The sequence below is a fragment of the Aphidius gifuensis genome, linkage group LG5 (assembly GCF_014905175.1).
Source record: "Aphidius gifuensis isolate YNYX2018 linkage group LG5, ASM1490517v1, whole genome shotgun sequence".
Taxonomy (NCBI): Eukaryota; Metazoa; Arthropoda; class Insecta; order Hymenoptera; family Braconidae; genus Aphidius; species Aphidius gifuensis.
In genome coordinates, this window is record NC_057792.1 from 15,834,454 (window position 1) to 15,851,844 (window position 17,391).

Consider the following 17,391-nt stretch of genomic DNA (forward strand, 5'->3'; position numbering starts at 1 on the left):
AATAAAAGTAAATAAACAATAATAAAAAAGTCAACCCTTGGTTTAGTACTGAATTTATTTTTATTTAAAAAAAAAAACTATAGATTCACTTTTATATCTTTTAAATTATATTTTATATAAATTTCAAGTTTCAATTATTTTTAATGAATCATTTCAATTGTTTCACCTCGTAGCCAGGAACGTGTTAATAATGAATCTAATGCTAATTTTTTAAGCTGATAACTAGCAATAAACAAACATTAGATAGAAACAAATGTAGTAAAAATAGAGTCGACATTAAAAGCAGTTATTGCCACAATACAAATTTTGTTTATCAGCTTAATGAATCCTCCAGGTTAAAATTATTCAAATTTATTAATATAAAATTAATTAATCATCTTTGCTAATAATCATTCTCAAATTTATATTTTAGATATTGAGAACTAGGCTATGTTGACGGAGTATTTGTAAATCTCGTTGACTAAATCCACGGATGACACTTGTGAGTTGTTGTTTTGAGATAAAAAACAACTTGTAAATATTATCATCATTTATCAACTTGTTGTGATTATATTTTGATAGTTTTTTTTTGCATAGATTTATAATTATCACCTGTCAATTTTAAATTAAATAAAATTAAAAAAATGAATATTATTGCCAAGTCATTGAAGGTGCTTCAACAATCATCCAAGTGTAACTAGACAATTAAAATTAAACAAATTATTAATTGTTAAATGTAAATTCATTATTTATATGATTGTATTTAATTTTTTTTTATATAAATTTATTTTACAGACGCAAATACGTATCAGTCATTATCCAGTATGTCAACAATGAAATTTGAAACAATATCAATAACAAAACCTAAAGAGTTTGTTTATCAAGTTGAATTGAATAGGCCAAAAAAATTGAATGCTCTTAACAATACAATGTGGCTGTAAGTACATGGAAAATTAATTCAATAATTGTTTTAATAATTTGAAGAAAATAAATACAAAAAAATATGTTGTTATCAATTTTTTTGTTTTATAGAGAAATTGGAGCATGTTTTAAAGAACTTGAAGATTCATCAGATTGTCGTGTTGTTATTTTGACAGGTGCTGGTAAAGCATTTTCAGCTGGTATTGATCTTCAAGATGCCATGAGTCTTGGACAAAATTTAGTTGATGAAGATGATGTTGCAAGAAGATGTAGAATGATTGAAAAAAAAATTAAAATATATCAAGATGCATTTTTATCAATTGAAAAGGTATTTTAAAAAATATTAAAAATAGTTTTTTAGCATTAAAATAAAATTACAATAATGAAATTAAACTTTCAGTGTAGAAAGCCAGTAATAGCAGCAGTAAATGGACTTTGTATCGGTGGTGCATTTAACATGATTTGTGCAGCAGATATTCGTTATGCATCAAAAGATGCTTGGTTTTCATTGAAAGAAGTTGACATTGGAATGGCTGCTGATGTTGGTGCTTTACAGTGGTTACCAAAAATCATTGGATCAGAAAGTCTCGTCAGGGAATTGGCATTTACTGCAAGAAAAATGACACCAGAAGAAGCACTATCATGTGGTCTCATCAGTAGATTATTCAATGACAATCAAACGTAAATATAAATATTAATAAAAATTTATATTTTCATTTATTGATAATATGGTATTTTATTTTGACAGATTGTTAACTGAAACATTGTCAATTGCTGAAGAAATATCACTTAAAAGTCCAGTTGCTGTTCAGGGAACTAAAAGAACTTTGATTCATGCCAGAGATCATTCTGTTGAAGATGGTCTAGAGTATATTGTAAGTCACATAAATTAATTATTGTTAATGGATAAATAATAATTGTTTATTATTTATTATTTATTACAGAGAAATATTAATCAAACAATGATACAGAGTGATGATTTTGTTAATGCTGCTGTTGCACAAGCAACCAAAGGTGATGCTCCTGTTTTTTCTAAACTGTAAAAAATTTATATCTTTTAAAAGATAAAAATGTAATTTGTTATTTATTCACATGTTTATTTATCCACTAAATTAGAACTATATTAAATTTTGAAAAAATTTTTTTATACATATTTTAAATAAATTAATTTTTTCTTATTATTAAAATATTTTTGTTAATTATTTCCTGCAATTTTTTAATCAACCTGAAATTAAAAAAATAATTCAACTAATTAATTATTAATTATTAAATAAATAATAATTATTTAAATATAAATAAAATAATTTACTTTAATTTTGTGATAAATGTCTAAAAATTGAGGATTTATTTGAAAATGGATTACTGGATTTTCGTGCTTCAATGTTTTCAGATATTTTATAAACATTTTCATCATCAGGAATTTTATTCTAACATGGAAAGGAGTAGGAATAATTTTCTAATTTTGGTATTAAAAAAGCAACAAAATATGATACTTACAATTAAAGAATTAATATAGTGTTCATAATTAATTTTATTAGATGATGGATCACTTGCAAATGCCATCATTTCTTTAATTTCTTCTTCGCTAAATGGTTCACCAATTTCTATCATTGCTTTTTCTAATTCTGATCGCATAATGTATCCTCGATTTTCAGGATCAAATACTTGAAAAGCTCGAAGAAGATCCTCTGGTTCAGCTGGTTTAAATCTTTAAATAATAAAATTTCATAAATCAAAGGATATTAATTAATTTATATCTTTTAAATACTTTTGTTCACGAATAGCTTTAGACATGTATTCAACAAATCTTTCCTGAGTAACACAATTATTTTCTACATCTTCAACTTCAACTTGAATTTCCTGAAGCTCAGCTTCACTTATTACACATCCTGTAATTTATCAGTAATATTTTTCTTAGTACTTAATACATTTTTGTATTTTAAAAAACCCACCAAGTGATCTTATGATCGTTCCAAGTTCACGAACATCAACTTCATGACTTCGAGCATTATCAAACACGTCAAATGCATCAGCAATTCTTTTTTCCAGTAAAGTAGGCTCTAGAGATGACACTTTAAACAAAAATAATTTTATTATTTATTTATACATCAATTATAATTATATTTAATTTTTATTAATATGTTAAATACAAACTTTAGGCTGATTACAAAAAAATATTACAAATAACATGGACTTTGTTTAATCAATACTCACATCGTCGAATTGAACTTCTTCTAGATTTTCTGCTTGCTCTTGGTGATGACGTTAAATTCATTTAACTCTTTCTTTACAAAAAGCGCCAGTTAATATTTAAAAAAACATAGATTACTATTAAAATTTTTAATTTATATTTAAATTAATTTAATAATTAATATTATGTCAAAATAAATCACAACATAACTTTAAATTGTTTTAATTTTGACACTTTTGACAAGCATCAATAGATTGCTCGTGTCTCTTACTTAAAAAAATTAATAAAATTAATTAAAATAATAATTACCACAAAGTAAATATGATGATTAATGTTAAATAAATTTTTCGATTCGTACCTGGCTTGTTTGTTAAATATTTACTATTTTTTTTCTATAACCAAAAATTATTATTTTTTAAAAGAACAAAAAAAATAATGGAAATATTATTAATAATAATAATAATTTTAAAAAAAGTACAACAATTTAATTTTTATTTTTTTTTAAATTTAATATTTAAAAAATATACCTATATACATTTTAAAAAAATTTCAATTGGTTTTTAATTTTAAAATTTTTTAGTTTAAAAAAAAAATTAAAAATGTGCTGTTTGTCTATCAATTTCTATAATATCCTCAACAATTTCTTGTACTTTTGTGCCAATTTTTTTGGCTACTTCAGTTTTCTCAATATTGGGTAATTGAATATATTTCCACACCAAATCTCCATCGATAATTCCACGTGCTGGATTTCCCTGAAGTCGAATATGGCTTTTGTGTGTTCTTAAAAAAAAGAAAACAATAATTAAATAATTAAAAAAAATATTATTATCATCAAGTTAACATATAATAATTAAATGAAGCTTACCTAAATGCTTTTGGATTTAATCCAGCAGTATGTGATAAATGTGTAACAAGAACATTTTGTAACATTAAAAGACGTCGATAAGTTTTTTCTGGAACTGGTAAAACATATCCAAGACTTCCATCCAACGTAGCTAAACAAAATAAATAAATAAAAACAAAATTAAAAATCACAATTTATAAATAAAAATAAAATAAATTTACCAAACATAGTAGCATGTCTTCTATCAGCACCAGTAAATTGTTTTCTAAAATCAGATGGATCAGCAGTTCGACATTTAATTCTAAAAAAACTATTGACTTTTTGTCCAAGATGAAAATCAGCTTTACGAATAAGTTTTTGTCCACCAAGACTTTCTCTTGATTCTGGTTGATACATAAATAATGCTAAATTACTTTCTCCATCAGCAACAAGAAATCCCATATTAGTATTATCAATTAAATATTCAATAGTATAAACTTCAGATGCTCTAAAATCTCTACTAACTAATGACAATGTTCTATATTCTTCTTGAAATCTTAGTAAACTAATTGATTTATAAACATCAGCAACAAGTATCAAACTTTTAATACTCAACATTTGATGTATATAAATTTGTGTATCAATAAATGCAACACCAATTAAATCATTATCTTTTAATTGCCAAATATATATTTTTTGTCCAACAGCTGATACTAAAAATCCAGATACTTGTGTTATTGCTGTTATTGGTCCTTTTTGTTCTTTAGCATAAATTTGTTTAAATCTATTTTTAGTTAATGGCTGTCCTGGTTCTGGTACAACTTCAATAATATCAAATATCATAATTCTACCACGACTTGTTATATCTTCACCATAATTATAATTTGTTCCAATAACAATGTAACCTTTTAAGCCAGATCTTGTTCCTTCATATGCTAATGATACATTTTTTAAACATGTTACATGTTCCCAATCATCTAATTCAATTTTAGTATTTGGTATTGTTTGCCATGATACTGGTGAAAATAAACATATACTAAATTGTTCTTGTATTGGATAAATAAATCTTTCTGATTTATCTTCTTCAGTAAATTCTTTATCTTCACCATTAAATCTATAATATGATTTAAATGGTTCAGATGTACTTGTTACAACACAATATGTTTTACTCTCAACATGATAAGTTACAAAATGTGGTGTACAACGTAATGGTACTTTTCTAACTGGCCATGGTGCATCATATGATAAATGTGTTGGTAATATACAAATTCTTAATTCATTTTTATTATTAAAATATAAAAAACCTTGTGAACAATTAATATTATTAAATGATGCAAATGATTTAATTGGTCCATCAATAGCCATTGGATGTGTACGTAATTCACCACGTCCAGTTAAAAATATCCAATGTGGATAATCACCACAAATAAATACACCATTATAACCAGCAATATTACTAAAATAACGCATTAATAATACATTTTTATTATTATCATTTGGTGTATCTTCTTGTTTTGTTATTGTTTTTAATTGTCCAGGTATTATATTATGTTCTAATTTTTTAAAACGTAGCTTAATATTACCTTTTGGATATTTATATGCTTGATATATTTGTAATTCATTATCCATACGTACAAGTAACATTGGACGATTACCATGATGACCAAGTGCAACCATTAATAATTCACGTACTTGTAATTCAGAATTTGGTATTTCATTTATTTGATTAATATTAACATTTGTTGATTCCATACTGTCATGTAATACTTGTTGTCCATAACCAAAATTACGTATTAAATATGATAAATGTAAATCGGGTATTGAATAAATTTCTAATGTACCAGATTCACGATATATTAAAAGCCAAAATGTTGGCTTTATTTCAAGTGTATATTTATGCCACCATGTTGAATTTTTTTTTGGTAAATCATCATGTATTTTAATTGGTTTTGGTAATGGCATTTGAAAATTTGTACCATCACCATATAATAAATCATCTTCATTATCAATATCATTAACAACTGATGGTTCATCAAATATTTTAGCTTCTTCTTGTTTATCAATATCTGATTCTTCATATAATGTTGTTGTAAATAAACCACTAACATCTCGATATAAACATAATCTATCAATTTGTGGTCTTGGTAATAAATCTAATATTTGTAAATTAAGATTTGGTGTACCACGTACTTCACGTAGTGTTAATAATATAACTTGTCCATCTTTACTTAATAATACAATATGTGGATCAGCAACACTTGCATGTATTATTGGACAATCAATATCAATTAATAAATTTTGTATTTCTTCTTTTCCATTAAGTAGTATTACTGAATTTTCAGTTATTTGTATGATGTATTTATTTTTACCAATATTACCAGCATATACTGTTTTACTTTGTGTACTAAAACCACTATGATCAACTTCATTTATTTCTTTACCAGTTTGTAATATCATTGTTGAATCTTGTTCACATAATATTAAAAAACCATGTGTACCATCAGTATCTTTATTGTTACTATTACTATTACTATTACTTTGTTGTTGTTGTTGATTTATATTTGGTGGACCAATAACAGTCCACATATCTTGACAACCAGGTAATTCAAATGTCGTTATTATTTGTGGACGTATTGTACGTTGTAATACACATAATGCACCATTTTTACCAAAACCAGATGTTGTTACAAGCTCAATATCTGGATCAATTTCATGTGAAAATTCTTCAGATAAAAATGCTGGTTCACCCATTGATATTTGTCCACATGGTCCAATATTTAATAAACTATCACATACTTCAAATTTATATGATGTTATTTGCATTGATGTTTGTGTTTCATTACCATATACTTCAAGTTCTTCTGGATCTTTAATATCTAATACATCTGATGCCATCCAATCACCAAGATAATCTTTTTTTATTTTTTTAGCTGGTTTTTCACCATTATCATTATCATCATCATCATTATCCATATCAATTATTTCAATATCATTATCATGTTTTTCTTTATTAATTTTTTTTTGTTTAATTTGTAATAAATCTTCTTGTTCTTCTTTTTCTGTAAAACGTAATAACAATGAATTACCAAGACGTGAACCAAGAAATAAAAAATTATCTTCACATAAACATACACATGATGTTAATACACTTGCTGCTGCTTTATCAAAATGAAAACCACGTACTGATCTCATACTATCAGCAAATAATGATAATACATATAATTCACCAGTTTTTAATGATACAACAAGTCTATCTGATGATATAAATGCAACTTGTGCACCTTCAAGACTCATTTTAACACCATCTTGTGGTTTCAATGGAAATACAGTACTTGTATCAGTTAAACTATTTAATGATACACCATATGGTGGTATACTTTGATTAAGATAAATCAAAGAATTAATTGACATAATTAATGTACCACCAAGTGGTTTTTTAACTGGTACAGCTTGATAACAATCAAATGGTAAATTTGATACAGACCAAATTATTGGATGTACTTTTTGTTGTATATTAAGTGATATTGCAACCATTGCTGATGTATCTTGACGTACAGCAATTCTACCAGGAAATGTTCTAACTGGTTCATATAATATTAATAATGTTGGCTCATAATAACCATATAAAAATTGTAAATCAATAATATTATCCATTTTTTCTTCTAATGTTTTTAATACAATCATGTATGATGATAATATTGGTGTTTTATTTGTTGTTGTTGGTTTAATATCAATGTCACCATCATCAAGTGTTGGATCTTTTCTAAATGGTAATACAACTAATTTTTTACCATAAATAAGCATAACAGCACAACGTCCTTCTGGATCAACTCTAACAATTGGTATATGATGATGATTTGTCCAACCATCACGCATTTCTTCTTCTTCAAAATAATGTAATGATACTGTACGTAAATCATGAGTATCTTGATCATATTCAACAACTGACAGTTTTGCATCACGAAAACTTAGTAGTAATGAATCTCTTTGTGAACCAACTAGACTTACTGATTGCATTGACATAACATTACCATGAAGACTATATTGACCTAGACATTCTAATTTCATTCTTGTTGTACGTGGATCAATAAATTTTTCTTTTTTTGTCAGGTCTATGTTTGGTATCAAACGAAATACACGAAGTACATTTGCACCAGCTACAACTAAACATTTTTCACCTCTATTAAAAAAACAACATGTTATTGCATGTTCAACACCAGTTGCTGGATGTGTTGTTTTACAAATTGAATACATTTTTTATTTTTTTATAATTTATTTTAATTAATAATATTGTAAATTACTTTTTTGTATAAACAAACTTGATGGTTTTTATTTTGAGGTTAAACACAAACAATTAATATTTTTTTTTTTTTTTTTAATTACATATTAAAATTGTGGAGTTTTGTAGTTTTTTATATTTATTTTGGTAACTTTATTGAGCAATTATTTATTTATAAATAAAACCATACACTGTTTTATTTATGTTGTTGTTATTTGGTTGTTGAATTAAAAAAAAAAAATCCAAGCCGGACTGTTTTTTTTTTTTTTTATTTATTGGGCGACCATTTTATTTGAGGAATTCTATTTTATTAACACACATTTTATAAAGTTGGTGATAGAGGCGCTATTTAACAGATATTTTTTTTCATCATCATAATCATCATCATCAAAGGTCACTGTGTTTTGTGTTCACTGTTCAGTTGGCGTGGATCATACAATTTTGCCTGATTTAGCCGGTCATTTATTTGTAATCTAATTGTTTATCAATTATCACTTTAATTATTAACAATTGATATATATTTTTGTTAATAAAAAAATTAATAAACATGGCAAACTATCACAAACCCGAAGCCAAGACAATTCAAGAACTTAAGGATATTGCCAACAAGTTGAGAATTGATTCAGTCACCGCTACTGATGCCAGTAAATCTGGGTAAGTGTTTCATTTATCTGGAATTAAAAAAAACTAGATCAACAATTTGTCTAACAACTTGCAATTTTTATTTATTAAATACTTGAATTATTCATCTAAATATCCAGCATTTTGTTGATTAATTTTTATCTTTTATTTCAATTAATTTGCTCCAAAAATAAATTACAAAAGATTAAATAATTAATTTAATTTTAAAATAAATTCAACGATGATTGTCTTTTTTTTAAATAATATAAATAAATAATATTTTGAATATTTTCTTTTATTCTATTTTAGATAAATAAAAGTGATTGTAAATTTGCTGACTCAATATTTAATGACAATGTCCTTGGTGTCAAAGAAAAAAGCCTATTTATCTAGAAAAAAAAAAAATCATAAAACCCCATAATTTTACAAATAATAAATACTAAAAATATATATTTAAAAAATTGTTAATTACATAATTAGTATTATTTTTTAATTCATGAAATTTTATTATAGTTAGAAATTATCATGAAAGCCTCACAAATGGTTGATGATTTCCACAAATTCGATTGGCTGTCTAGATCATCCGACATCACCAGTTTTTTTTTTTTTTTTTTTTTCTTTTTCTACTTCCACTCTTTTCTTATCAACTATCTAAACTAATTTCAATCTCATCATGATTTTTTTTTTAACTAGAAAATTTATTTTTAAACAACGATAATTATTTCATAAATAAATAATAATTTTATTTTTTATTGTTGTATTAAATAAGTGCTTGTTATTTCAAAAATAATATCTACATTATCAGTTTTTATTTTTTCTAATTAATCTTGACCTAGTGACTTGATAAATATTATTATTAATAATTTTTTTATAATCTAGGTTTTGTTGAGAAGAGCTTTAGACAGTTTAGTTTCTCGTTTGACAATTAACATTATTCTCAGCTTTGTTGTCAACCAGTTACTGTGATTAAAAATTTTTTTTATTTACAAATTTAATTAAACTTTTAAAATTTATTAATTAAATCATCAACATGGTAGATTATAGAGTCCAAAAATTACAAGACATGGCACATAATCTTCGTACTTTAAGTATAAGAGCCACTGAGTTTTCGAAAAGCGGGTAAATTGTAAAAATAAAATTAAAAAATTCATTGTAATTAAAAATTTTAAACTCAATGTTTTTTAGTGATAAATTTATGCTGAATTGTAATTTTTATATTTTATTTTCATACACTTGACCTTTTGATATTGGCATGATATCGCGTGAGCATGATATCGTCACTAAGGCACTTTTTTCTTTTTAAATAATCAAATTGCAAATGACATTTTAAAAAATCAATTTAAATTACCAAAAATAATGACAAATAATTTATGTTAATTAATTTATTTTAATTACAGTCATCCAACATCATGTTCATCAATGGCAGAAATTGTTTCTGTTTTATTTTTCAATACCATGAGATACAAATTGTCTGAGCCACGTGATGCAAGCAGTGATCGTTTTATTCTCAGCAAGGGTCATGCTGCTCCAATTCTTTATTCCGGTAATTGTCAAATTAATTATCATCATCATCATTATCATCTTGTAACAAAATAATAATTTATTAAATCAATTGTAATTTATTTTTTGTAGCTTGGGCAGAGGCTGGCCTATTTCCAGTATCTGATTTACAAAATTTGAGAAAATTTGATAGTGATTTAGAGGGTCATCCAACTCCAAGATTGAATTTTATTGATGTTGGAACTGGTTCATTGGGACAAGGTCTATCAGTAGCAGCTGGTATGGCTTATGTTGGAAAATATTTCGACAAAGCAAGCTACCGGTTAGTACATAAAGCTACAAAATAAATAAATATTCAACTAATTAAAATAATTAATTTATCATAATTTTTTTAGAACTTATTGTTTGATTGGAGATGGTGAATCTGCTGAAGGTTCAATTTGGGAAGCTCTTTCCTTTGCATCACACTATAAACTTGATAATCTTTGTGCAATTTTTGATATTAATCGACTTGGTCAAAGTGAGCCAACAGCAATTCAACATAATATGGAAGTTTATCGTAAACGTCTTGATGCATTTGGCTTTAATGCAATTGTTGTTGATGGACATGATGTTGAAGAACTTGTTAAAGCATTCCATGAAGCACAATCAACAAAAGATCGTCCAACAGCAATTATTGCAAAAACATTTAAGGGTAAAAATTTTCCAAATATTGAAGATCTTGAAAATTGGCATGGTAAAGCACTTGGTGGTAAATCAGATGAAGTTATAAAACATTTAACATCACTTATTAAAAATCATGGACCACTTGGTCTTCGTCCACAAAAACCAATTGTTGATGATGCACCAATTGTTGATATAACAAATGTTAAACTTGATACACCACCAAATTATAAAGATGGTGATTCAATTGCAACACGTTTAGCATATGGTACTGCACTTGCTAAAATTGCTAAAAATAATTCACGTGTTGTTGCATTTGATGGTGATACTAAAAATTCAACATTTGCTGATAAAATAAAGACAATTGATTCAAATCGTTTTGTTGAATGTTTTATTGCTGAACAAAATTTAGTTGGTGTTGCAACTGGTGCTGCATGTCGTGATAGAACAATTGCATTTGTATCAGCATTTGCAACATTCTTTACACGCGCATTTGATCAAATACGTATGGGAGCAATATCACAATCAAATGTTAATTTTGTTGGTTCACATTGTGGTGTATCAATTGGTGAAGATGGTCCATCACAAATGGGTCTTGAAGATATTGCATTATTCCGTTCAATACCTGGATCAACTGTATTTTATCCAAGTGATGCTGTATCAACTGAACGTGCTGTTGAACTTGCTGCAAACACAAAAGGCATTTGCTTTATTCGTACATCAAGACCAAATACATCAATATTATATAAAAATGATGAAAAAATTATGATTGGTAAAGCTAAAGTTATCAAATCATCAAGTGATGATAAAGTGCTAGTGATTGGTGCTGGTATAACACTTCATGAAGGAATAAAAGCTGCTGAAGAACTTGAAAAAAGTGGTATTAATGTTAGAGTACTTGATCCATTTACAATTAAACCAATTGATGCTGAAAGTATTATTAGTAATGCCAAAGAATGTGGTGGAAGAATTGTTACTGTTGAAGATCATTATCCAGAGGGTGGTCTTGGTGAAGCTGTTGCATCTGCTGTTGCACTTGAACGTAATATTATTATTAAAAAACTTGCTGTACCAAAAGTACCACGTTCTGGACCACCAAGTGTTCTTGTTGATGCCTTTGGTATCGGTTCACGTTCTATTATTGCAGCTGTTCAAGAAATTTTGAAATACTAATTTATCTATAATATTGTTAAAACAGTTTAAACACTTTTTCTATTCAACTGCCCATTTATTCAACTTTTCTTTTTGTAATTAAATATTTTTCATATGAAAATTTATAAATATCATTATTAAATTTTCGGAAATACAACATTCCAGAAAAATTTTATTACAATATTTTTATATAATACAAAATTATTTTCATTAACAGTAATAATAAATAAAGCTCTTGTAATTTAAATAAAATTATTTTTTATTTATAAATTATATAATCCAGCTATTAACCTACAGATTAAAATTAATTTTATATTTTTTTTATTGATAGGAAATTAATGTCAAGAAAAAAAAAAGAAATTTTATAATTTTTTAAGTTTAAAAAATTAGAAAATTATACAAATTTTCTTATAATATATTTAAAAAAAAACAAGCTTGATACTGCTTATTTTTATTTTGTTAATAATGATAAATTATCATCCATTTATTAACAAATGAAAAATATATTTTTCAACATTAATGTAAGTATTATTCTCACAGTAATTTTTGTGTTTTTTTTTTTTTTATACATATCTTAAAGTACCGACGCTCTCAGGATCGGTACTCTCATCCCAATTAATTCCTCAGTAAGGGTCGCGTAGGTCATGGCCTTCCCTTTTCTGCTCGGGTCATGGCCGAATTCTTCTCGCGGTATAACTCGCGAGAATCAACCCCACACAGTAATTGGGTGATTAAAAAAAAAATAAAAATAAACTTGTATTTTTACCATATGATTATCGAAAAGTAAATAATTTTTTTTTCAACAATTATTTGATATATTAAATGATTAATTTAAATCAACAAAAATAATTATATTATTTATAAATTTGCTAATTTATTATATCATTTAAATAATGAAAAAAAAAAAAAGAAACTTTTTTTTTGATCTCTTTGATGCGCTTTGAAATTTGAATCGAAATAATCTATGCTTAATTGTATACAGAAGCGACTTTGATCTTTTCCTATGTTGAATTAATGATTTACATTAGTTAATTAAGCACGCGCTTTCTTGTTAATATATTTTTTTTATTATAAAATTCTCGGTGCTTATACAACATATATGCAAATCAATATAACCAAGATACACATAGACGCGCAATTTAGATTAGATCTCACTCATTTTCTCTCGTCTGTAATTTTAAATACACCATTTGTATAATTTCAATTTTTTAATTATGCTAATATCAGTTTATCTTACATGAAAATAATTTATAAATAATTTTTTTAAATACACTCCAAACGTTGAAAAAAAAATAAACAAACTATAGGTATATATATATATATTTTTTTATATTAAATCAATTTATGAATAGAAAAAAAATTATGCAAATTGTGAAAAAAGTAGCCAAAGAATATTGGTGAGTTCTTCTGACAATTATAAATAATAAATTAATTAATCTTGCAAATTTCAAATTTATATCTATAAATTTCGAGGGGCTATATGTATTGGTGTAGTCATAGTGTCATTCTGAGTGTAGTCATGGTGCAGTAGCATGTAGTCAAAGTGTAGTCACGTTTAGCTATACGGTATTTTTACTTTTTTTACTACAACTTTTGTGAAAATATTTTACCGAATTTCTTCGCGATTACTTTGAATTTCTCCGTGATTACTCCGATTTTTTCTCATGTTGACCCATGCGGAGAAATTAGGAGAAAAATTTTTTTCTCCGAAAAATACTAACGTGGAGAAATGTGAAAATAAAATATTGTTAAACTTAATAAAAAACTTAAATAATATAGTTGAAATTTAGTAAATAGTGTAGTCATCATATTTTGTTGGTGTATAGTCATTGTAAATATGTATAAGGTGTAGGAAGTGTAGTACTTGTGTTTTTGACTACATTTCGTAGTCGTGGTGTCACTTATTCTGGCGTTGAATAGCCCCTCGCTAAATTTCGCTATTTGCGATAACATTCGTTGAAAGGAACTTGTCTTTATGGTTATTAATAATTTAAAGAATATCGCTTAGTTTGGTATTTCCTCAACTGCCCAATCCTGTGGAAACCATCATAATTTTTGCGAAATAAATAAAGGGAAAATGACCAAAATTCCTGATGGTGAAAAATTCTTGAAGACGATTTTAATAGTATTACAAGAAATATCGCTCAATTCAATATCTCTTGTAATACTATTAAAATCATCTTCAAGAATTTTATTTTTGTTTGAGTTTCGTGCGTTTTCTGAGAACCTGCGGATTTTGCATATAGGCCCCTGTATACGTCTTTGAATAGAAAAAAAATTATTATATAATAATAGTAATATTAATATTGTCATCATCAAAAAAAAGTAATAAAAAAAAAATAAATATTGGATGGCCAATTTTTTGTTTTTTTAAATTTATTAAATTATTTTTAACAAAACTTTTATATTATTTTTTTTTTAACATTATTATTACCTATATTAATATATAAATAAATAGACAAGATTTTTTGTGGTCCATTGAAATTATAAAATAATTTAATTAACGCAGAAACTCAATTTCATGAAATTTGCTGGTTTTTAAACTTTTTTTTATAATTAAAAAAACAAAAAATTATTTGATAATATTTATACTATATATTTTTTCAAATTTTGAAATAGTTGACATTTAAATTCTAAAAATTAATCAGAATGCCTAATTTTAATTTTTAAAATTAAAAGCATAAAGTGTAGATTTTTCAATAAACACTCGTGACCATATTGTTTAATGTATGACAAATATATAAATTTTTTTTCTACTTAATAGGTTAATAATAAAAACAATGCAATTGTTAGGATAATTTTGTTATTATAATTTTTACAAAACAGTTATGTCCAAACAAGAATGAGAATGAGAATGAAAAAAAAAAAATATTACAATTGCAAAAGTATTTAGATAATTTTCAGTAGTTTGTCTGTGTGTGGAAGTTTAAAGTATCATTGTAACATTGCTTTGAAAATGGTCTTTTTTTTATATAATAATCTTATGGGTAAATATATGAACAACGGGTCGGTTGAGACTCGGGAGAGACACACCGTTGTTTCGATTGCGGTGTATAACGTTTTAGCGTAAAGGCGCGTGTTTATTTATATATATATTGTTTTGTATATAATACTGTGTAATATCTTACGGTATATACATAATATATATGAAATTTAAAAGCACACACGGGGGTCGGAGAGAAAGCCGATTTAATCACAGCAAACTGCCAAGGGGTCAACCCTGGCACAGTAGTCAGGCACGCGCGCGTATATTTAAAAAAAAAAAAAAAACTAAAATAACAAGAAATTGATTTACAAGAGTTTTGTAAGTCATTATTGTAAATAATTAATAATAAATGTCATTTTATCATATTATTTATTAATTTTTTTTATAAAGAGTTTAAAAAGAGTTGGAGGTATTTTTTTTTTTTTGTCATGAGGCTAAGTTGTTTTTTTTTTCTTTCAAAGGGTTGAAAATTAAGATGTAAATTTATTTTTTAAATATATATTGTTTTATTTTATTTCTTGGGGTATTATCTTCCCACGATTACCGGAAGAATTTTAAAATGAAGAGGATAAAGTATTTTTTTTATTTTTTTAAAACAAAAGTACAACATAACAATGTAAGATGGTTTTTAAAAAAAAGGAAAAAAAAAACTTTCGGTTTTTGGTCACGCGAACTTTAAGCGCGTGGCGTGATGTGAAGGGACGTTTGAAGATTGCAAGCACGAGAAGATATATATATTTACTTGATTATCTTAAATGTTTTTATTTATTTATTGGCAGGACCAAGTAGTTGAATGAGTTTAACGTAGTCTATTTCACATGTTTATGTTTTTTAAATTTTTGTATCTTAAAGTTTTATAAAATATATGGATAAACTAGTTTGAGGTTGATCAGTTCTTCTATCTATTTAATCTTGATTCGTCTTGATATCTTTTCTATGCAACACAGTGATGTTTGAAAGAAAAAAAAAATATAAATTTATATATCTCTACCTTCGAACGAGTTCTCTCCTCTAACCAGCCACATTTTGTTGATAAAAATCAAGTTGTGAGGAATGTTGAAAAAAAAAAATAGAAAAAAAGCTTCTAAATTTTATTGAAATGATACATAAATTTTTAGAATTATCTATTTTTTATTTTTATTTACTATCTGGGGTATGTGTCATTACGCGATGACTTCCTTCATTTTACAGATTATCATTGCAAAAATAATTCAATAATTCTATGTTAAAAAATTGACTTTTTCATTTAATTTTTTTTGCATTTTGTTAATTAAAATATCAACTTATTTATACGGAAAATTTTAATAATTAAAATTTAAAAATAACAATGCAAAATTAACAATAATCATTAAAAAAATTTATACTTGTATTTTGGGTTTATAACCATTACACAATAACACCAAAGAAAATAAATAGAATAAAATAAAAAAATTGATAATTAAATTGTTAAAAATATAAATTTCATATTTTAATATAAAATTATAATTGCTATTGATAATATTTTCATGATATATATATTTTTTTCAAATTTATAAAATACAGAAGTTGTATAACATATATGTTTTATATATTTATAAAATTTCTCTATCGTAGGTGATGAAAAAAATAAAAAAAAAACAACAATTTTAAAGCAATTTGTTAATTTTCAATGAGACCTATGTTCATAGTTGGGTGTCTATGATATAATCACGTTTATTGCATACCAACAGCAATATGGGCGGAGTCGACCCGAACACCCATCGGTCATAGATCTCGCGCGCGGCGTCTTATTCACCCCGTGTTTTAAATAAAATTAAAAATTATAAAAATCGAGTAGTATACTTGGACACATATACTCATGAATTGATAACTTCCGGATTGGCAATTTAAAACTACAAAAACGAAATACAATTTTTCTTTTTTTGGTAAAATGAAAAATAAATAAAAAAAAAATTATTTTGCTGATCGACACGCGATCCATCTGTAGATTTCACGAGATGTGTTAGGTGTCTAATCAGTGTATACTTTCTCTTCTGATCATCAACGCCTGATCTTTTTACTATCTATATTTTTCAATCGATTTAACGTGCAACGGTATATTTCTTAAGAAAAAAAATAACAAAAATAAAACAAGTGTTGCTTGAAAGATCGGCTAAAAAAATATTGTATATATAAAAAACAATAAAAATAGAAAATAAAAGTGGAAGCAGAAAATAAAATACAATGTGTTTGTATTGTAACAACATGCACCGGTAAAATGAATTTTACTATGAGCTTGATTTCACGTAATCGTCTTC

At 25.7% G+C, this 17,391-nt stretch overlaps 4 protein-coding genes across 7 annotated transcripts; 2 read left to right on the forward strand and 2 right to left on the reverse strand.

Moving 5' to 3' along the window:
* The first annotated feature begins 442 nt into the window (after positions 1–442).
* Positions 443–2,087, forward strand: LOC122857850 (delta(3,5)-Delta(2,4)-dienoyl-CoA isomerase, mitochondrial). Of its 2 annotated transcripts, none has more exons than XM_044160284.1 (6): positions 443–672; positions 775–916; positions 1,012–1,228; positions 1,301–1,581; positions 1,649–1,775; positions 1,845–2,087. In XM_044160284.1, exons 1-6 carry the CDS (start codon positions 624–626, stop codon positions 1,941–1,943), a joined length of 915 nt encoding a protein of 304 aa, XP_044016219.1. In that variant the 5' UTR covers positions 443–623; the 3' UTR covers positions 1,944–2,087. The 2 variants fall into 2 exon arrangements, with proteins under 2 accessions (XP_044016219.1, XP_044016220.1); XM_044160285.1 differs by having other exon boundaries at positions 618–715.
* Positions 2,088–2,106: 19 nt separating this feature from the next.
* On the reverse strand, positions 2,107–3,235 carry LOC122857851 (dynein regulatory complex protein 8-like). 3 transcript variants are annotated; one of them, XM_044160288.1, is made up of 5 exons: positions 3,115–3,235; positions 2,853–2,972; positions 2,669–2,789; positions 2,398–2,608; positions 2,107–2,125 (listed from the first exon to the last, which is right to left on the reverse strand). In XM_044160288.1, the coding sequence occupies exons 1-5, from the start codon at positions 3,173–3,175 to the stop codon at positions 2,117–2,119; spliced, it is 522 nt and encodes a 173-aa protein (XP_044016223.1). In that variant the 5' UTR covers positions 3,176–3,235; the 3' UTR covers positions 2,107–2,116. The 3 variants fall into 3 exon arrangements, with proteins under 3 accessions (XP_044016223.1, XP_044016221.1, XP_044016222.1); XM_044160286.1 differs by lacking the exon at positions 2,107–2,125 and having other exon boundaries at positions 2,292–2,608; XM_044160287.1 differs by lacking the exons at positions 2,107–2,125; positions 3,115–3,235 and adding an exon at positions 3,055–3,070 and having other exon boundaries at positions 2,292–2,608.
* A 392-nt stretch (positions 3,236–3,627) lies between these two features.
* LOC122857853 (cleavage and polyadenylation specificity factor subunit 1) lies at positions 3,628–8,251 on the reverse strand. Its single transcript, XM_044160289.1, has 3 exons — positions 4,157–8,251; positions 3,957–4,086; positions 3,628–3,871 (listed from the first exon to the last, which is right to left on the reverse strand). The coding sequence occupies exons 1-3, from the start codon at positions 8,166–8,168 to the stop codon at positions 3,685–3,687; spliced, it is 4,329 nt and encodes a 1,442-aa protein (XP_044016224.1). The 5' UTR covers positions 8,169–8,251; the 3' UTR covers positions 3,628–3,684.
* A 296-nt stretch (positions 8,252–8,547) lies between these two features.
* Positions 8,548–12,486, forward strand: LOC122857854 (transketolase-like protein 2). The gene is made up of 4 exons (XM_044160290.1): positions 8,548–8,847; positions 10,212–10,357; positions 10,447–10,636; positions 10,710–12,486. Exons 1-4 carry the CDS (start codon positions 8,741–8,743, stop codon positions 12,148–12,150), a joined length of 1,884 nt encoding a protein of 627 aa, XP_044016225.1. The 5' UTR covers positions 8,548–8,740; the 3' UTR covers positions 12,151–12,486.
* Positions 12,487–17,391: the final 4,905 nt, after the last annotated feature.